Genomic DNA, 16109 nt, shown 5'->3' on the forward strand with positions numbered 1-16109 from the left:
TTGCAAAACTTGCTAGTCTAGCATTGGCACCATTCACTTCAAAACAAAACCCCCTTGATCATAATACCTCAACATGTGGAATGAAAGGAGTTACCGGTAAAGGAAAAAAAAACACCCTTTCCCTTCTAGTTTAGGGAGGCCGATTTTCTAGACTTGACACTGAAGCTCTGCCAGAAAGAACCTAGACCTCTATCTCATTCAAGCCGAAACACAGACCTTACCTTAGCTAAAGCCTTTCCCATACTGAAATTCCAACAAACCAAAAAGCCAGTTTGACCTTTAAAATCACCCCAAGGCCCCTAACTTATCATATTAAAATAACTTATTTTTAACCAGGCCCTACCTAAGCCACCAATCCATACTCATTTTTAGTCATCAATTCATCTCAAAGAAACAGAAGGGGAAGTTCTATAGGACAGCTTCAAGGGCAGCCATGATTTATAGGACATAATTTTGGATGGTCAAGAATCAACATAGTCATAGAATGAGTGTAGTTAAGATGGGGATGTTGAGGTGGATGAATGTCAAAACAAGAAATAATAGAATTAGGAATGACTATTACTTTTGGAACTTAGGGATGGCTCCGATAGGTGATAAGTTGAAGGATAATAGACTTTGGTAGTCTAGCTATGTACATCGTCCATTTAGAACAATACTAGTTAGGGTTGTGATTTGATTCAAGCGAAAGACTCTAAAAAAAAACATAAAAGATCCAAAAGGACATGTATGAAAGTAATGGAGGAAGAAACACAAGGCCCCAACGTTGGGAAGGTATATTTGCTCAAAAGGAGGCAGTTGTGAGAAGTGTGAGGTGGGAGGTTGGTAGGGGTTCCTCCGTAGAGTTCTTCCTCCGTAGAGTTCTAGAATCACAAATGGTTAGGATCTAATTTATTAAAGGTTCAATATAGAGAACTGTTTGAAAAATCTACTAACCAGTCCTTGAAAGTGGTAGATGTCTATGATGTGTGGGTTGATAAAGTAATATTGGATATTCGTTTTATGTGTAATAGGGTACCTGATAGTATTTTGGTGCAGTTTTGTGATAGTATGAGGGACTTATCCACAGCCTATGTTTCACGAGAATTTGATGAGCTTTAGAATGATGGCATGTTCTCTGTAAGGTACGTCCATCTTTTGTTATATGATGAAAGAATCAGATGGGAACTGCCTCATCTACAAGCCATTTGGAAGTGGCGCATACCACATAAGATTCATATTTTCCTTTGGAATCTATCACAGAATAAAGTGCCTATTGTGGATAATTTCCGAAAGAGTAGGAAATTGATTGTTAATTGCTGCATTTTATACAAAGAGGACGAGGAGAATGGTGATAATTTATTTTTATATTGCAACTTCAAGTCTGAATTATGGATGAGATGGGCTTTTCTTCCGATAGGTTATTCCACAACCTTTACCTGGTCAACATACTCATGTTATTGATTATCTATCTCTTCCTTTCTTGCCAAATGTAGGAGCTTCGATTTGGCAGCTATTTCGAGCTTCGATTTTGTGGGAGGTTTTGCTTAAAATAAATATAAAGATCTTTGAGGGCAACTTTTTGGAGTTGGATATGAGATCAAGAAGAGGATCCTACAAAATATTTGGTTGTGGCTATCTGTTAGCAAAGAAGGCAAAATATTGGAGATTTCTAGGACTGATGTGTTTCTAAATATTAGATCTTTGATGGGTTTTAGGGAACATAGACCGGTCCCACCTATTAGGGGTTGTATCAAACTTTGATGGGAGCTTTTATGGGAATCTTGGACCTGTTGGTTTGGGGGATCTTGTATCAAATTCTTTCGTAGGGAAATTTTATCGTTTACGGCTCTTGTGGGATTGCCCCTGCTAACAATGATGAGTTTATGGTTGTTATGCAAAGGATAAAATTTTTGAAAGATAAATATCTGTTGATGGGGTGGGTGATTGAAGGGGACTCTCTTAATGTTATTAATTGGTGTTCGGGATTGAGCAAGCCTCCATGAAGTTATAAGAAGCAGGGGATGCATGCTATGGATTGTTGCAGAAAGGAAGTGGTTAGCTTTAACCATGTTTATAGGGAAACTAATGGGAGAACTGACCCTCTTGTTAAGGACAGTGTTCATGCTAATTGTCTGTTTGTTCAATTTCATCATTGCATTATTGGTAGTTTATCTCGAATAAATTTATTGTGCGCTTGTCAAAAAAAAAAAAAAAAAAAAATAGTGAGAAGAGATATAATGACTTATACAATGAGAATGCTCCAAGTAGCGACAAAAAATATTGTGACTTATAGTCGGGATGATAATATGGCTATTGGTAGATTGGAATGGAAGAACATGAATCTTGTAGTGGACACCAAATAGTTGGAAAAAAGCTTAAATGATGGCGGTGGTGATTTCTTTTAGGTGGTTCAGTGGGATGAATCGAACTTGAGATGTAGTGCCGCTAAACCTTGACTGCTAACCAGTTAAGCCCAAACCAAATCCTTTGACCCAGATCCATAGTCATTTTCAATCCTCTATACATCCCAAAGAAAAGAACAAACTAAACAAAGTCTGCTAAAGATTGAGAAATCCATCCAAAGTAAGAGTGAGAGGATGGTAAAAGCTAAATGTGGCGGCCGAATTTGATGTCATAAGGTGGCAAAATTATGTAAAATGGGTTAAATATGAAGTTCAATTCCTATTGCTGAACTGTTAGAATAGAATGAGGGCAAAATTTATGAGGACATGGACCTAGGGGAGCTTTATATACCTATTTGGTGCTTCCAAAAGAAATTTGAGTGCACCTCCCCAAAGGAGGGGGGGGAGAGAGGTTGTGTAAGGCTCCTTGATGTCTTTGACGAGCAAGAGTCTTAAATCTGGTTTCAGTCCAAGCATCGTCAATTTGGATTGGATTGGGTGAATCGACGATCTAGATTCCCTTTTCCTAAATCCTTTGATTTTACTTTGTATTAATTTTGTTAGCTGTTTTTTCACCAGTTCGGCTGGTCGAGTTCGATGTAACCGATTCCGGGTTTAAAAGACAAATGTATCGTGATCCGTTCCCCTCAAATTCTTGGATGTTATTTTTTTTATCTATTTTGTTACCTGATTTTTCAACGGTTTTGTCAACGAGAATTAGCATAACGAGTGGGGTCATCCAAAACTCGATTTCTGGTCTTGAAACATGGGAAAGCTTTATATGCGACCTTCCCACCTATAAAGCATATGCGATCCATGCAGTAAACCATCTAATCTAAGAAGATAGCTGGCATGAGTTGAATCACAATACCACGAGTCCTTTTCAGGGATCTGACAGTTCAAAGTTTTTGCTTTTAATCTTTATTTTATATCATATTGTGCTTTTAATCTTTATTTTATATCATGGTTTTTGCTTTTAAAGTTGATTTTATATCATAGTTTTTGCTTTTAATGTTTATTTTATATCATATTGTGCTTTTAATTTTTATTTTATATCATATTGTGCTTTTAATTTTTATTTTATATCATATTGGGTGGGTACGGTTTGTATAGAGCCTAGGCTCTAAACAATCAGATTAAAGCCTACTTTCAAAAAGTGTCAAAAAATGTAGTTTTAATATTGAAAATCTTTGTGATAGCCTTAAAATGTAATTTTATTTTTATTTATAAAGTTTAAAGCTTCAAAAAATAGTGCAGATCAACATATCGATGAAAATCTTAAAAATTGATGGTCTAAAAATACATTATAAAATACACTATTTCCACAACTCGAAATCTATTTTTTTCTCATGTCCATGCATCTTGATGTTGAGATGATCAATTTGAAGATATTTAGGCATCGAAATAACCTCTTCCAGTGAAATTTTTGAGGTAAGCTCTTATTTGATTGTGCTCTTATTTGATTGTTTAGAGCCTCGGCTCCATAAAAGCTTTTCCCATATCATTTTAGGCATGTATACATTTAATAAGAGCGGCATACGAATAAAAACAGAAAAATATTTATGTATTGAAAGTTTATTAGAATACCCCCTATAAAAAAAGAAGAAACGCTCCAAATTTCACTAAAAAATATCTCATATAACGAAATTAAAAATAAGCAAATCAATCCTGGCCGTCAATTGAGATCAAAAGTTGAGAAGTGGGTCCCACAAGTGGACGGGATTACATACAGAGCTTTCCTATAAAACATTGAGCAAGACAAATGGTAGAACTTTTCAAGGTCATAGAGTATAGTTAAACAAACGTTAGAGAGAGAGAGAGAGAGGACCCACTTTTTGAACTCTCTCCTGTACATAACACCACAATGCCATGTTGTAGAGAGAGAAAAACTGATAGAGCTCTCATATCACTTCAATGAGCCTCCACCACATTACCAGTAGAAGGGGAGGAGAATGTGCTTGCCTGAGGTGGTGCAATGCTCAGCTCCAACTCCCTGTTTTCAATGACCGGTGTGCTAGAAAGAGAAACAGGTGGGTTAGAGAGACAGGCCGGAAACTTCGCATTGGTTGCCGGAAACTGGCGATATGGGTAAGATTCCGCCATAAATTCTGGCAATTGCTCGAAGGAGAGCTGGGGGAACTCAGAGCTGGATGCTTTTCCGATGGAAGTACTGTGGATTGGATAGGCTAGACCAGTAAACTCAGGGTTTCCAATGAGAGAGAAAGTTGGGTTAGTCTCTGATCCTTTATCTAGCACCTGGTTTTTTGTGCTTTCCACCTGAATAACAGAGAGAGAGAGAGAGAGAGAGAGTTAGCTGGCAAGAACGTCGATATTGCTTTGCTTTATCTCCATCCTTTTTTGGGCTTTTTATGATGGGTGGCAACAGGACGGGTTGGACATAGTGTGGGACCCGGACCCGGACCTGGATCGGGCCCAAAAATCAAAATATCTATGTCCTTAATTATATTTAGGTATATTGCATAAATCGGGACTCGAAAAATGTTACCGGACCGGGACCTAGATGATGTTCGGGTTCAAGATTTGGACGACCTGATCTGCCGGGTCCAATTTTTGGACCAATTTAGAGAGAGAGAGAGAGATTACTTGATCGTTTGGATGATTGGAGAGGAAACATTCGTTGGGAAGTTGATCGTCTAGGTTCAGAGAAAGAGCAGGGGCAGTTCCAGATGTACCACACTGCCAAACAGGAAAAAAAAGTCAAAATAGTACAGAGATAGAAAGAGAAAGACTTAAATACTACAGAGATAGAAAGTGATAGAGAGGAAAAAGGAGGGGAGAGAGAGAGAGCGTGGTGAAAGACAGACAAGAAAGAGAACAAGAGAGAGAGAGCCCATACACCAAAGGACAGACAAAAATGTAAAAAATTTCAAATACCATGAGAGAGAAATACCAAATATCATAAGAGAAAGAGACCCAACATGTAAAAGATTTAAAATACCATGAGAGAGAGAGAGACCCAACATGTAAAAATCTCAAATACCATGAGAGAGAGAGAGAGACCCAACATGTAAAAATCTCAAATACCATGAGAGAGAGAGAGAGAGAGAGAGAGAGATGTAACAAATTACATTGTTGAGTGTAACCAAGTCGAAGAGGCTTGACCTACGCTTCTTCTTCTTCTTAAGGCTGCACTGCCTGAGAAAGTACTTTTGGGCGTGGCTAGCCACTTGAGTTGGGGTTCTTGTGGTCACATAATTCTTTGAAATTCCCCTCCAATCTCCCTTCCCAAGCTTCTCCAACCCTGCCAAAAATGTCCGGTGCTCTTCCTCTGTCCATGCCACCCCTAAAAAATTCGTAGCAATCTACTGATCAACGCCCAATCTTTAATCTGATTTTGTACATGTAGATAGAGATGAGAAACTAGTTATGAATCCAGTGTTTTGGGACTTGGCTTGCCCAAGGTACTTGGATGTTGGCCGAAGTGAGTTACTTGGGCGAGTCCGAATAACTTGTTCTACTATGGACTTGGCTCAGCCAAGGTACTCGGCCCACGACCGAAGCGAGTTACTCGGGGAGAATGGAACCCGCAACACAACAAAGAATACAAGCAATTCGACCATTTCCGCATTAGTTGACATATTATATATATAGTAAATACCTACATGATGTTGTACAATTGAAAAAACTCACTTGGCCCATAGGGCAAGGCCGAGTAACTCGGCCGACTCCGGAAACACTGAATGAATCATTACCTAAGATAAAGCCAAGACTACAGTAGATAAAAAAAGATATAATATTTAGAGAGAAATTAAAGAACCCATTCAATGGCTTCTATCTAGAGAGAGAGATCAAGGTCTTATGTTTAGAGAGAGAGTATAGTGACCATTAAGTGACTAGTCTCTCTCTCTCTCTCTCTCGAGATAGAGAGAGACCCGAAGAAAGTAATACGTGAATTACTCCCTAAGAGACTAGAAAAACACATATAATAGATCAAGGTCATTTTTTTTTCTTGATTGTTAAGATAAGACCAAGTTAAAAACTTTGGAGAGAGAGACCAAAGAAACAAATCAAAGGCTAATCTTTAGAGAGAGAAATCAATTAAACTAATCAAAGACTAACATTTAGAGAGAGAGATGATGACCTAGTAAGTGAATGATTAACTAAATAAAACTAAATTGACAACGACTAATTGCTAAAGTTCTAATATTTAGAGGGGATTGTCTACAAAGAGATCATTTATCTTTTGTACATAAAGGTCACAATCATTCACACTCGATAGATGTCAAATTGGATAACTTGGAGTAAGCCACCAAAGTTTGATAATTTTTGTCCCTTAAATTTTAAAATGAGTAGTTGTAAGAGTGTCATTGAATAACTACAAAGTTCTCCCAAAAAAAAAGATTCTCAAACCTCGTGACTCATCCCAAGCCATCCAATTTGACATCTAATAAGTGAGAATAATTGTGACCTCCATGTATAAAAGATAAAAGGAAACGTTTTTATAAAAGTTTACATAAATAAAGCCTAGACTCTAAACAATCAAATTAGAGCCTATCTCTAAATTTTCACTAGAAGAGGTTGTTTTGATGTCCAACTATCCTCAATTTAATCATCTCCACATCAAGATGCATGGACTTGAGAACAAAATTAGATTTCAAGTTTTGGAGGTAGTGCATCTTGTAATACATTTTTGGACCGTCAATTTTTAAGTTATTCAAGTTTTTATAGATATGTTCATTCTACACTATTTTTGAAGCTTTAAATTTTATAATTAAAGATGAACATTTATTTTAAGGCTAGTCAAAGATTTCCAGTATTGAAACCACATTTCTCGACACTATTTGAAGGTGGGCTCTAATGTGATTGTTTGGAGCCTCGGCTCTATACAAACCGCACCCAAAGATAAATGGTCTCTTTGTAGAGAATTTCTTATAAAATTGTTTGAAATAAACTTAAGGCAATTTTACATATAAGTTTATCTTTTTGAAAAGTTTTACTTAATTCAAAATTATTTACAAAAATTAATTTTTTTTGCCTGAAATAACTAAATATAGTTGGAAATCACTGAAAATATTAAATATTTAAGTAAGGATGAAGACTTTAAACTTTCTCTTAACTTGTACCAAACTTTCTCTTAACTTGTACAAAGCCTAGGTAAATGAGGTGAATTGTGTTAGGTAGGTAGCCAATATAAAATTTTTCCACATCTTATCATGAATCATGAACCTACATGATGTTTTGGTCTTACTAAAAGTATAATCTTCATAGAAAAGAATAGACGGATAAGATTCATGTAGCTAATCCCGAATCATTGAGACAAGGCTTGGATGATGATGAGAAATAATACAATATACATGCCAAACAGTAAACAAAATAACATTATTCTAAGTACATTAATTTCCAATAAAAAATCTATTTCAAATAAAATTAATTGTCATCCAAACAGGTCTAGAAAAAAGCCAAAAACTCACAATTAATTTATCAAAGTCAATTAGTTGGAGAAGCCTCTTAGAGAGAGAAAACAAATAAACCAATCAAAGATAGAGAGAGATGTTAAGTGAAATCATTACCTAAAGAAGCATAAAAAAACAGCAGCTAAAGGACTAATGTTTAAAGAGAGAAACCAATGAATGGTTGAGATATAGAGAGAGAGAGCCGAGATACTAATAAGCAGTGTAAAAAAGATCGAATCGCACCAACTAGTTGGTCATGGCCTGAGCCAATTAGTCGTGCAAATTAGCTGATTAGTATATAAATTGGCAGATTTGTATAGTAAATCAGCCAATGAATGCATTGTAGGGGTATGTCCCAAAGGGTGGCTTATGAAATCGGGATTACTCGGCTGGGCCAGTGCCCGAGTCCGAGTTCATCGGCCGCCTTGAAAAAAGTCGGCAGACTTGTCCAATATTGCTAATAAGTGAATTATTCCATAAGAAAATAACCCAAAAAATACACTGATTAATTGATCAAGATCAAATATTTAGGCAGAGGCCAAAGAAAATAATCAAAGGCCAAGCGTTAGAGAGAGAAATAATGAGTCTTTGGATTTGGATCTTTAATAGTTAAACTGTCCACATGCAAAGAAAGCGAAAAGAGAAAGAAAGTCCCACTCAAATGAAAAGGAGCGAGTTCCTTTCAACAAAGCATATTATTAGAGGAGAGGAGAGGTGCACAAAAAGGTCTTTCAAAAAAATCCAATAACAAAGTTGCCTTTCTATTTTAAGAAAAGTACCCCATGAGATTATTATTATTATTATTATTATTATTGTCCAGATTCATTGCTAGAAAGAGAAAACAAGAAATACAGGATTCATTGCTAGAGACAGAAAACAAGAAACAGAGGCAAAAAGAGGGAGAGATGAACAATCCCTATAGAAAATGTTATTTGGCAGACTCATTTCTTGAATCAGAAACAAGAAACAGAGAGAGAGAGATGAAAAATGTTATTGGGCAGACTCATTGCTAGAATGAGAAAAAAAGAAAGAGAGAGAGTCTGCAATTCATGAGATTATTCACAATTGATACTTGGACCTTTCAAAGATTTCAAATCTGAAAATTCCTTAGCAAGCACATGCACTGATCCAATATAAACCTTTTTTTTTTTTTTTTAAAGAACACTTTAACCAAATTAAAAAGAATTTTCACTGTAAATTCTATTGAAATCAGATTTTTTGAGAGGTCTTTGAGATTTCTTTGAGATTTTTCACTGTAAATTCTATTGAAATCAGATTTTTCACTGTAAATTTTTTTAAAGATTTTTTATCTCATATTTCCTTTCTCTCTTTTTCATTGAGCGTTTTTTTTTTTTCTTTTTTCTTTTTTCTTTTTCCCTCTAGAACCATAATGATCAATGAGGAAAAACCCATTTAAAAAATAACCATAGAACAAAATATCTTACAAATATAATCCGCTCAAAACTCAGAAAATTTCTCAAATCATCCCCAAAAAACTCACTGAAGGGAATTTCTCAGCCAACAATAAGAAAAAAAGATTTATTATAAAAGAACAAAAAATTTTAGAGTTAAGAGAGAGGCAGGGAGGGGGTATTATTTCCATTTTAGATAATAAATCAAATTTTAGTGAGATAAATTTGATCAAGCACCAAAAAATCCATATATATTACAAAAATAAATCATATAAACAAGGAAGATGCAATTGAGTCGAAAGAACTTTCAATCAATGTAATCAATAAAATTTCATTTAATTACCCACCCAAAAAAATCTATTTAATCATCCACCCACATAAAAGAATAGAAGTATAGAATTACCTACCAAAAAAAAAAATCAATTTAATCTTCCACCCTCATAAACGAATAGAAGTATAGAACCAACATTAAAACAAACAATTCAATGGCGGTTTATATTTAAAAAACTCATCAAAATCAAAGAAATATGAAACAATACGTCAGAGAGAGAGAGAGAGAGAGAGAGAGAGAGAGAGAGAGAGAGAGAGAGAGAGCAAAAAAAAAAACCCAATAAAAAAGAAAAATAGACCAAAAGAAAATGAATTTGTTAGAGAGAAACTAATAAGAAAATAAAATAAAAAAGAACATGATTTCTGCAACATGCATACCTTTCTTTTTCCTCTCATGACCCTTCCCATTTTCATCGCCATTAATCAAATTCCCCATGCTTTGACTCTTTCTCATAATCCCCTGATCTCCAGACCCTCCATCTTCCTGGTTTAAGCCATCTAAGCTAGCCAAATTCACCATGCTCAAACTCTTTCTCATCCCTTCTCCATTGGTTGAAATCCTAACACCAAAGAGCTTCAATCCTCTCTCTCTCTCACTACAAGTCCTTGAATTGTGGCCATTGTTTCCACAATGAGAGCACTTCCTGCATGAATCTTTACCCATTTCTTCCTTTCTCTTTCTCTGCAGAAAGAACCCTTTTCCTTCTCTTTCTTTCTCTTCTTATACTTTCACTCTATTCCTTTTTTTACAGTGATTCTTCTTCTATAGGGCCTCCCCTCTCTCTCTCTCTCTCTCTCTAAATATAACAGCATATATATTATTCAATGTGAGCTGGTTTATATAAGGTTTTTATGACGATAATAGCCCCGGTTTTCCGACGAGTTGCGATAATGCCCTCATTGTTAGAGTTCCTACCATATGTTTTCCTGCTCCCGCGGGAGCTTGTTGTCCATTTGTTCTTTCGAGTTAAAATTCAATCTACAGGTAGTTTAGTAACTCAAATTTTGAGGATGTAGCTTTTTAATCGAGCGAGTTATGCAAGGAAAAATAAAAAGATTTCAAATTGTCTATGATCAAATGTGCAGATCTTACAAAACTGAGTTATTTGGCCTGAATGAATGGAGACGGTTCAAATTTTTACAGTTAGATGTAGTCGTTTGAGAACTCAAAATTTAAATGATAATCATCCTATGATCATCAGTCGATCTTAAAATTTTAAATCGAAAGACTTCTCCGAACTATTTGTTTCTCTTGAAGGATTTAGCGTACACTATGCTCCAAGGGTGCATGCTACACAGCCAACTAATTAATCCCAAATAATTTTAGATGAAAGTATACGTTAAATAGCAATATAGAAGAGTTGGATAACACGGAATTAAGCGAAGTTATGCAACGATTATATTTTGTCGGTTTGGTTTTGATAGGATAATATGCATAATTTTGATGCTTTTTATCCAGAATTTAGGAATGAATAAGCATGAATTCACTTAAAACGATGGGATTTTTTGTTAATAAAACTATAGAAATTTTTTAATTATGGAAGGTGTTTCTAGAAGTCTCCAGACTATACATGCGCCCGCTTAATAATCCATTTGTCAAAGGGTGAGGTTTGTATAGAGCCGAGGCTCTAACAATCAAATTAGAGCCCACTTTCAAATAGTCTCGAAAAATATGGTTTTAGTATGAAAAATATTTGATTAGCTTTAAAATATATTTTTATCTTTAATTATAAAATTTAAAGTTTAAAAAATAGTGTAGATCGAGTAGATCAATGAAAACTTGAATAACTTAAAAATTCACGGTAAAAAAATACGTTACAAGATGTATTATTTTCAAAACTTGAAATCCATTTTTTTTTCAAGTCCATGTATCTTGATGTCGAGATGATCAATTTGAGAATATTTGGATATCAAAACAACCTCTTCTAGTTAAATTTTTGAGGTAGACTCTAATTTGATTATTTAGAGCCTAAGCTCTATATAAACTTTTCCTTTTTTCAATGATTTTTAGCCCTAATTTTTAAGGAATACTAATTATGTAAAAATAAATTTTAAAAGAAACTAAAAATGATAATTTTTGAAAAAAATATTTAGACCCATTAGTTTTAATTCTCTTGGAGGGGCCACCATTTACATTGATCTTTGGGATCGATCGTGTATGCCTCGGGGAAGCAAACGTAAGACTGGCATTGTATTTAACACTTTCCTTGTTATAAGATCTTTTAAAATACTATATATTTTTATGCAAAAAGTTTTTATAGGATTGAGGCCTTAAACAATCAAATTAAGGTAGACCTAAAAAACTCACGAGGAGAGGTTGTTTTGATGAAAAAAAAAACTCTCAAATCAATCATCTCGACCTCAAGATGTATAGACATGAAAGAAAATAGATTTCATATTTGAGAAATAGTGCATCTTGTCATGCATTATCTTGGCTGTCAATTTTCAATATTTTAAAGTATTTATAGATCTTCTCTATTAACCCTATTTTTACTTTAAATGATTATAAAGATGAAAATATATTTTTAGCCCGTCACAAATATTTTTGCTATTGAAAAATCATCTTTCGATACAAAAAGGCACGCCTTAATTTGATTGTTTAGGGCTCAACCTTATAGAAACCACACCTTATTTTTAAAAGGTGCAGTGTATATTAGGTGCCATCTTAAACAATCAAAAGTAAGACTCACCTTTAAGCCCAACCAGAAGATACAATTCCCGTGTAAGAAACTCTTACGACGATTTGAAAAATCTGTTCCATCCCTAATCATGAAATTTAAAGCTCCAAATATCATGCATATCTAGCAGATCTACAACCACTAGAAAATCTCTTGAAAATAGGTAGTCTAAATAATTTACTACGAGATATATTATTTTTATGGCTTGAAATCTTTTTCTTTTTCATGTTCATATATATTGAAATCAAAATCATCAATTCGAGGGTATTTCAAACAACCTTTTGCAATAAATTTTTGAGTTGTGCCTCACTTCTATAAATTTGATGCCTTACACAAATTTTTTCCATTTCTAGATAAAACAACGTTTTTCGTACACCTTAGGTTTCCCTAATGGCGCACAATTCTAGCATAGAATTTCCGTATGGAGGATCATGGCTCTCGAAGAAAATATAAATCAAGCTTTAAAAATGGTCCATCTTGCAATAAGCTTTCAAGATTATTTATTTAAAAGGCTTTATAAATATGCTAAATCTGTACTATTTTTTTAGCTTCAAATTATATGGTCCGGTTGAAAATAGATTTGTAGGTCATGATGAAGAATTTATGACACTAGAATTATGATATGAGATTGTATATGATGAGGCTATTTACCTCAGGGCAAGGATGCCACAATCACTCTTGACTTTTATATTTCATATTGGGTGGTTGTGAGGAATGTCATTAAAAAAAATCGATTTTCCTGACAAACACCAAACAATCCAATTTGACTTTTAATGGCTAGGAGTAATTGTGAACTCTTTATAAGAAAGATAAATGGTTTCCTAGTATACAATCCTTATAAAATGGTTCACATGATCATGAATCATCATCATCAGAGCCTAATCCCAATTATTTGGGGTACGATATATGAATCATGTTCCACCATGTTCAGGATTCATAAAAAGATGTGGCAAAGTTTTATATTCACTACCCTACCTTACAAAACCCTCCTCCTTTATCCAGGCTTGCGTAACTAGCTTGGAATCAGACATGGTGGAGTTTGCACTATATATAAATATCGGGTTTAGTCAAGTTGATTTGATCTTTGACCAGGACCTACCTGATTGAACCTGACTCAATAAAGTCTGGGATGGAACTGGATCCAAACTAGACATAAGTCAAGTTCAGGTCATTTGGACTTGGAACCAACAACACATGGTCTGGACCTGAACCAATATTGCGTCAACCTGTCGAATCGGCTAGTCAACCCCACCCAATTGCCTTCCATATTCTTCAATATTCATAGATCATCATATGCTTTTTTTTTTTGGGTAAGTCAGTGGGGGATAAGGTCATCTACCCGTTTTCCATTAATAAAATAAAAAGGAGAAAGTCATTATTTTACAATCATATAATAGGGTAGTTGTGCCAAATCATGAAGTAAAAACAAAGAAATAAAGTCCGACAGTTTAAAGTGCCAATTAGTAGCTTCATAACTAAAAGAAGTTTTCTTAGCAAGGGCATCGATTACTATATTGACTTCACGAAAAATATGGGAAATCGATCATGTACGAGTGGAAAGTTTGCTTTGACAATTAGCTGCAACCGTATGTAACCTCCAAGGGGCATGTCAACAATTATGAATGACATTCACCAGTAAGGATGAATCGCTTTCCACTTAGAGAGAAAAGCACTTCAACTGATTCGCCAGATGAAGTTATTTTTCAAGAGCAAGAAATTCTGTGTAATTGTTAAAGGCAGTACCAAATGATTTAGCAAAGGCAACTACAAAAGCAACATCGCTATCTCTTATAACACCGCCATCACCTGTTAAACCTGGGTTCTGCAAAGAAGCTCCATCAATATTCAACTTGAAATTCTGGGGCTAAGGGAAAGAACAAGCCACTAAAATAATTGATCTGAGTTTCTGTTGATGCCATGTGATCTATAAATTATCAATGATTGCTCTCTTTGACAAATGAAAAACCCACTTTTCGCATATGCCATCTTCTTAATGTGCGAAGAAATTATCTTAACAATTTGTCCCCTTCTTGTAGACCTTGCTTGAAGTATTATCCTATTTCGCCCTTCTCATAAAAACCAAATTGTTGTTAAAAAAAATAGAAATCCAAATATTAAGAGGGCCATTTGGTTTAAATATGAAAACTAATCAACTTCTTAACATAATAGGAACAGAAATACCAAGGGTGAAATGCTTACCACATCGCCATACTACCGACGCCCATACACTCTAAGAGAATGCACATTGTGTTGGAGCTCCAAATTCAGGAATCTAAATTACCAAAATTCAGATTATTGTGATGATAATTGATGTGGTATAAATAACGCAACCATTTAAATTTGCTGACATAAAAAGGGTACAAGAACACCTATTAATTTTTCAAAATAAAATTGCAAATATCCCTAAATATTAGTGGAATTGACTCATCGACTTTATAAATTTTTTTGTTAGATATTAATTAAAAGTTAATTTCTCAATGAACCAAATAACCCCTAATGAAATACCAATTTAAATTTTTTAAAAATGAAACAAATTTTTAGAATATCACAATTCTTTACTAACAATCACCCCCAAAAAAATTGGGACATGTGAACTAAAATCGAGCAAAGAAACTCGTACTCTAGAGTTTCTTGTTGCAAAAGGCCCGGTCAATAAAGAGATTTAAAAATGGGGAAAAGTGTGGCTGCCTGTGCATGAAATATATCCGGCAGCAATTCTAAGTTGTTCGATATGAATGAATGGTTGAGATAGCTTCAATCGTAATGTTATGGATTAGATGAAATTTGGGGCGCTCTTCCTCCCTTGTGTGCTCCTAATAAAAAAAAAGGAAAGAACATATTTTATTAAAAAAAAACCAAAATGCTTAAAAAACTTTCAAGGGTTTTTTTGTTATTTTATTATGAAAAATATAAGTATTTTTTGGTTTGGTACACCTTTGCAAAAAGTGGCGATGCTCCAAATTTCATGCCAAGGTGATTTTTAGAGAAAAATTTCAAATGAAACTAAATTAGGCGTCAAATTGTAATCGAAAGCACGAGTCATGTATGTTTTATATGTTCCCCAAGATTATATGCTCCCAACATTCACTCACTCAGTGAAATCCTATCTAGGAGTTTCTTGAGACCACAAAATTTGGAGGTATAACCTCTCAAGTTTGTGATCAACTTCAAATTAGAAAAAGAAGGAATCGTATCTTTGCTACAAGAATGTTATAATCACTCTTAGCCATTTGATATAAGATCCAGTGGTTCGGAGCTTTGACCCGGATTCAAAGTTCAAAAAGTTTTTTTTGAACTTTGTAAAAAATCCTAAGCTAATGGATTTCATACTTGATGACAAGGGGTGATTGTGGCATTCTTATATCAAGATAAATGGTCTTATACAATGTTGTTATATTCGCTTTGGAACTTTCTGCAGTTTTTCGGAAAAAAAATGAAAGAATTTGGTGCTTCGACCGATTCGAAGGAAGGTTTCAAATTTTTTAAAAATTAAAATAAAATTTTTAAAAATAAAAATAAAAATCAATAAAAAAAAAGGACAATCTTGTGCTTTAGCCGAAGAGGTTGAATTAGACCAACGTAGGCTGAAGTGGCTCGATGTAGGCCAAAGCAGATGCATCGGAGCTTCTCTTAGCTTCAGTCTAGGCTGAAAATCCGAAAACTTTAGCCTTTTCAGCCGAAGTGAGGCGAATTTGCTAACATTAGTCTAATAACATACAATCCCCATAAATCAACATTCTAATATTGTACAAAGGTCGTATTTTTGTGAGTGTAAATATATGAGCTATCAGAAAACTAGATTTAATTGTTTGTCGGATGGACATGTCAATCTCAGGGCAGAACTTGATTTGGAGAATTTTTTACAATTAGCAACAAATCCGTATTTATTAAGGG

At 34.6% G+C, this 16109-nt stretch overlaps 1 protein-coding gene across 2 annotated transcripts; it reads right to left on the reverse strand.

Moving 5' to 3' along the window:
* Positions 1–3998: 3998 nt before the first annotated feature.
* LOC18428296 (putative transcription factor At5g61620) lies at positions 3999–10208 on the reverse strand. 2 transcript variants are annotated; one of them, XM_006837332.4, is made up of 4 exons: positions 9916–10208; positions 5471–5685; positions 4986–5078; positions 3999–4658 (listed from the first exon to the last, which is right to left on the reverse strand). In XM_006837332.4, exons 1-4 carry the CDS (start codon positions 10199–10201, stop codon positions 4293–4295), a joined length of 960 nt encoding a protein of 319 aa, XP_006837395.1. In that variant the 5' UTR covers positions 10202–10208; the 3' UTR covers positions 3999–4292. The 2 variants fall into 2 exon arrangements, with proteins under 2 accessions (XP_006837395.1, XP_088712266.1); XM_088856140.1 differs by lacking the exon at positions 4986–5078.
* Positions 10209–16109: the final 5901 nt, after the last annotated feature.

The sequence above is a fragment of the Amborella trichopoda genome, chromosome 13, assembly GCF_054954075.1.
Source record: "Amborella trichopoda isolate Santa Cruz 75 chromosome 13, AtrichopodaSantaCruz75HAP2 v2.0, whole genome shotgun sequence".
NCBI lineage: Eukaryota > Viridiplantae > Streptophyta > Magnoliopsida > Amborellales > Amborellaceae > Amborella > Amborella trichopoda.

What these genes read in the sequence shown, in the direction of transcription:
- LOC18428296 (XM_006837332.4), bottom strand. Translation starts at nt 10,201, where the DNA reads ATGGGTAAAGATTCATGCAGGAAGTGCTCTCATTGTGGAAACAATGGC. An exon ending in TCATGAGAGGAAAAAGAAAG is followed by an intron (nt 5,686 to 9,915) that starts GTATGCATGTTG and finishes CGAATTTTTTAG; the next exon opens with GGGTGGCATGGACAGAGGAA. An exon ending in CCAATCATCCAAACGATCAA is followed by an intron (nt 4,659 to 4,985) that starts GTAATCTCTCTC and finishes TCTGTTATTCAG; the next exon opens with GTGGAAAGCACAAAAAACCA.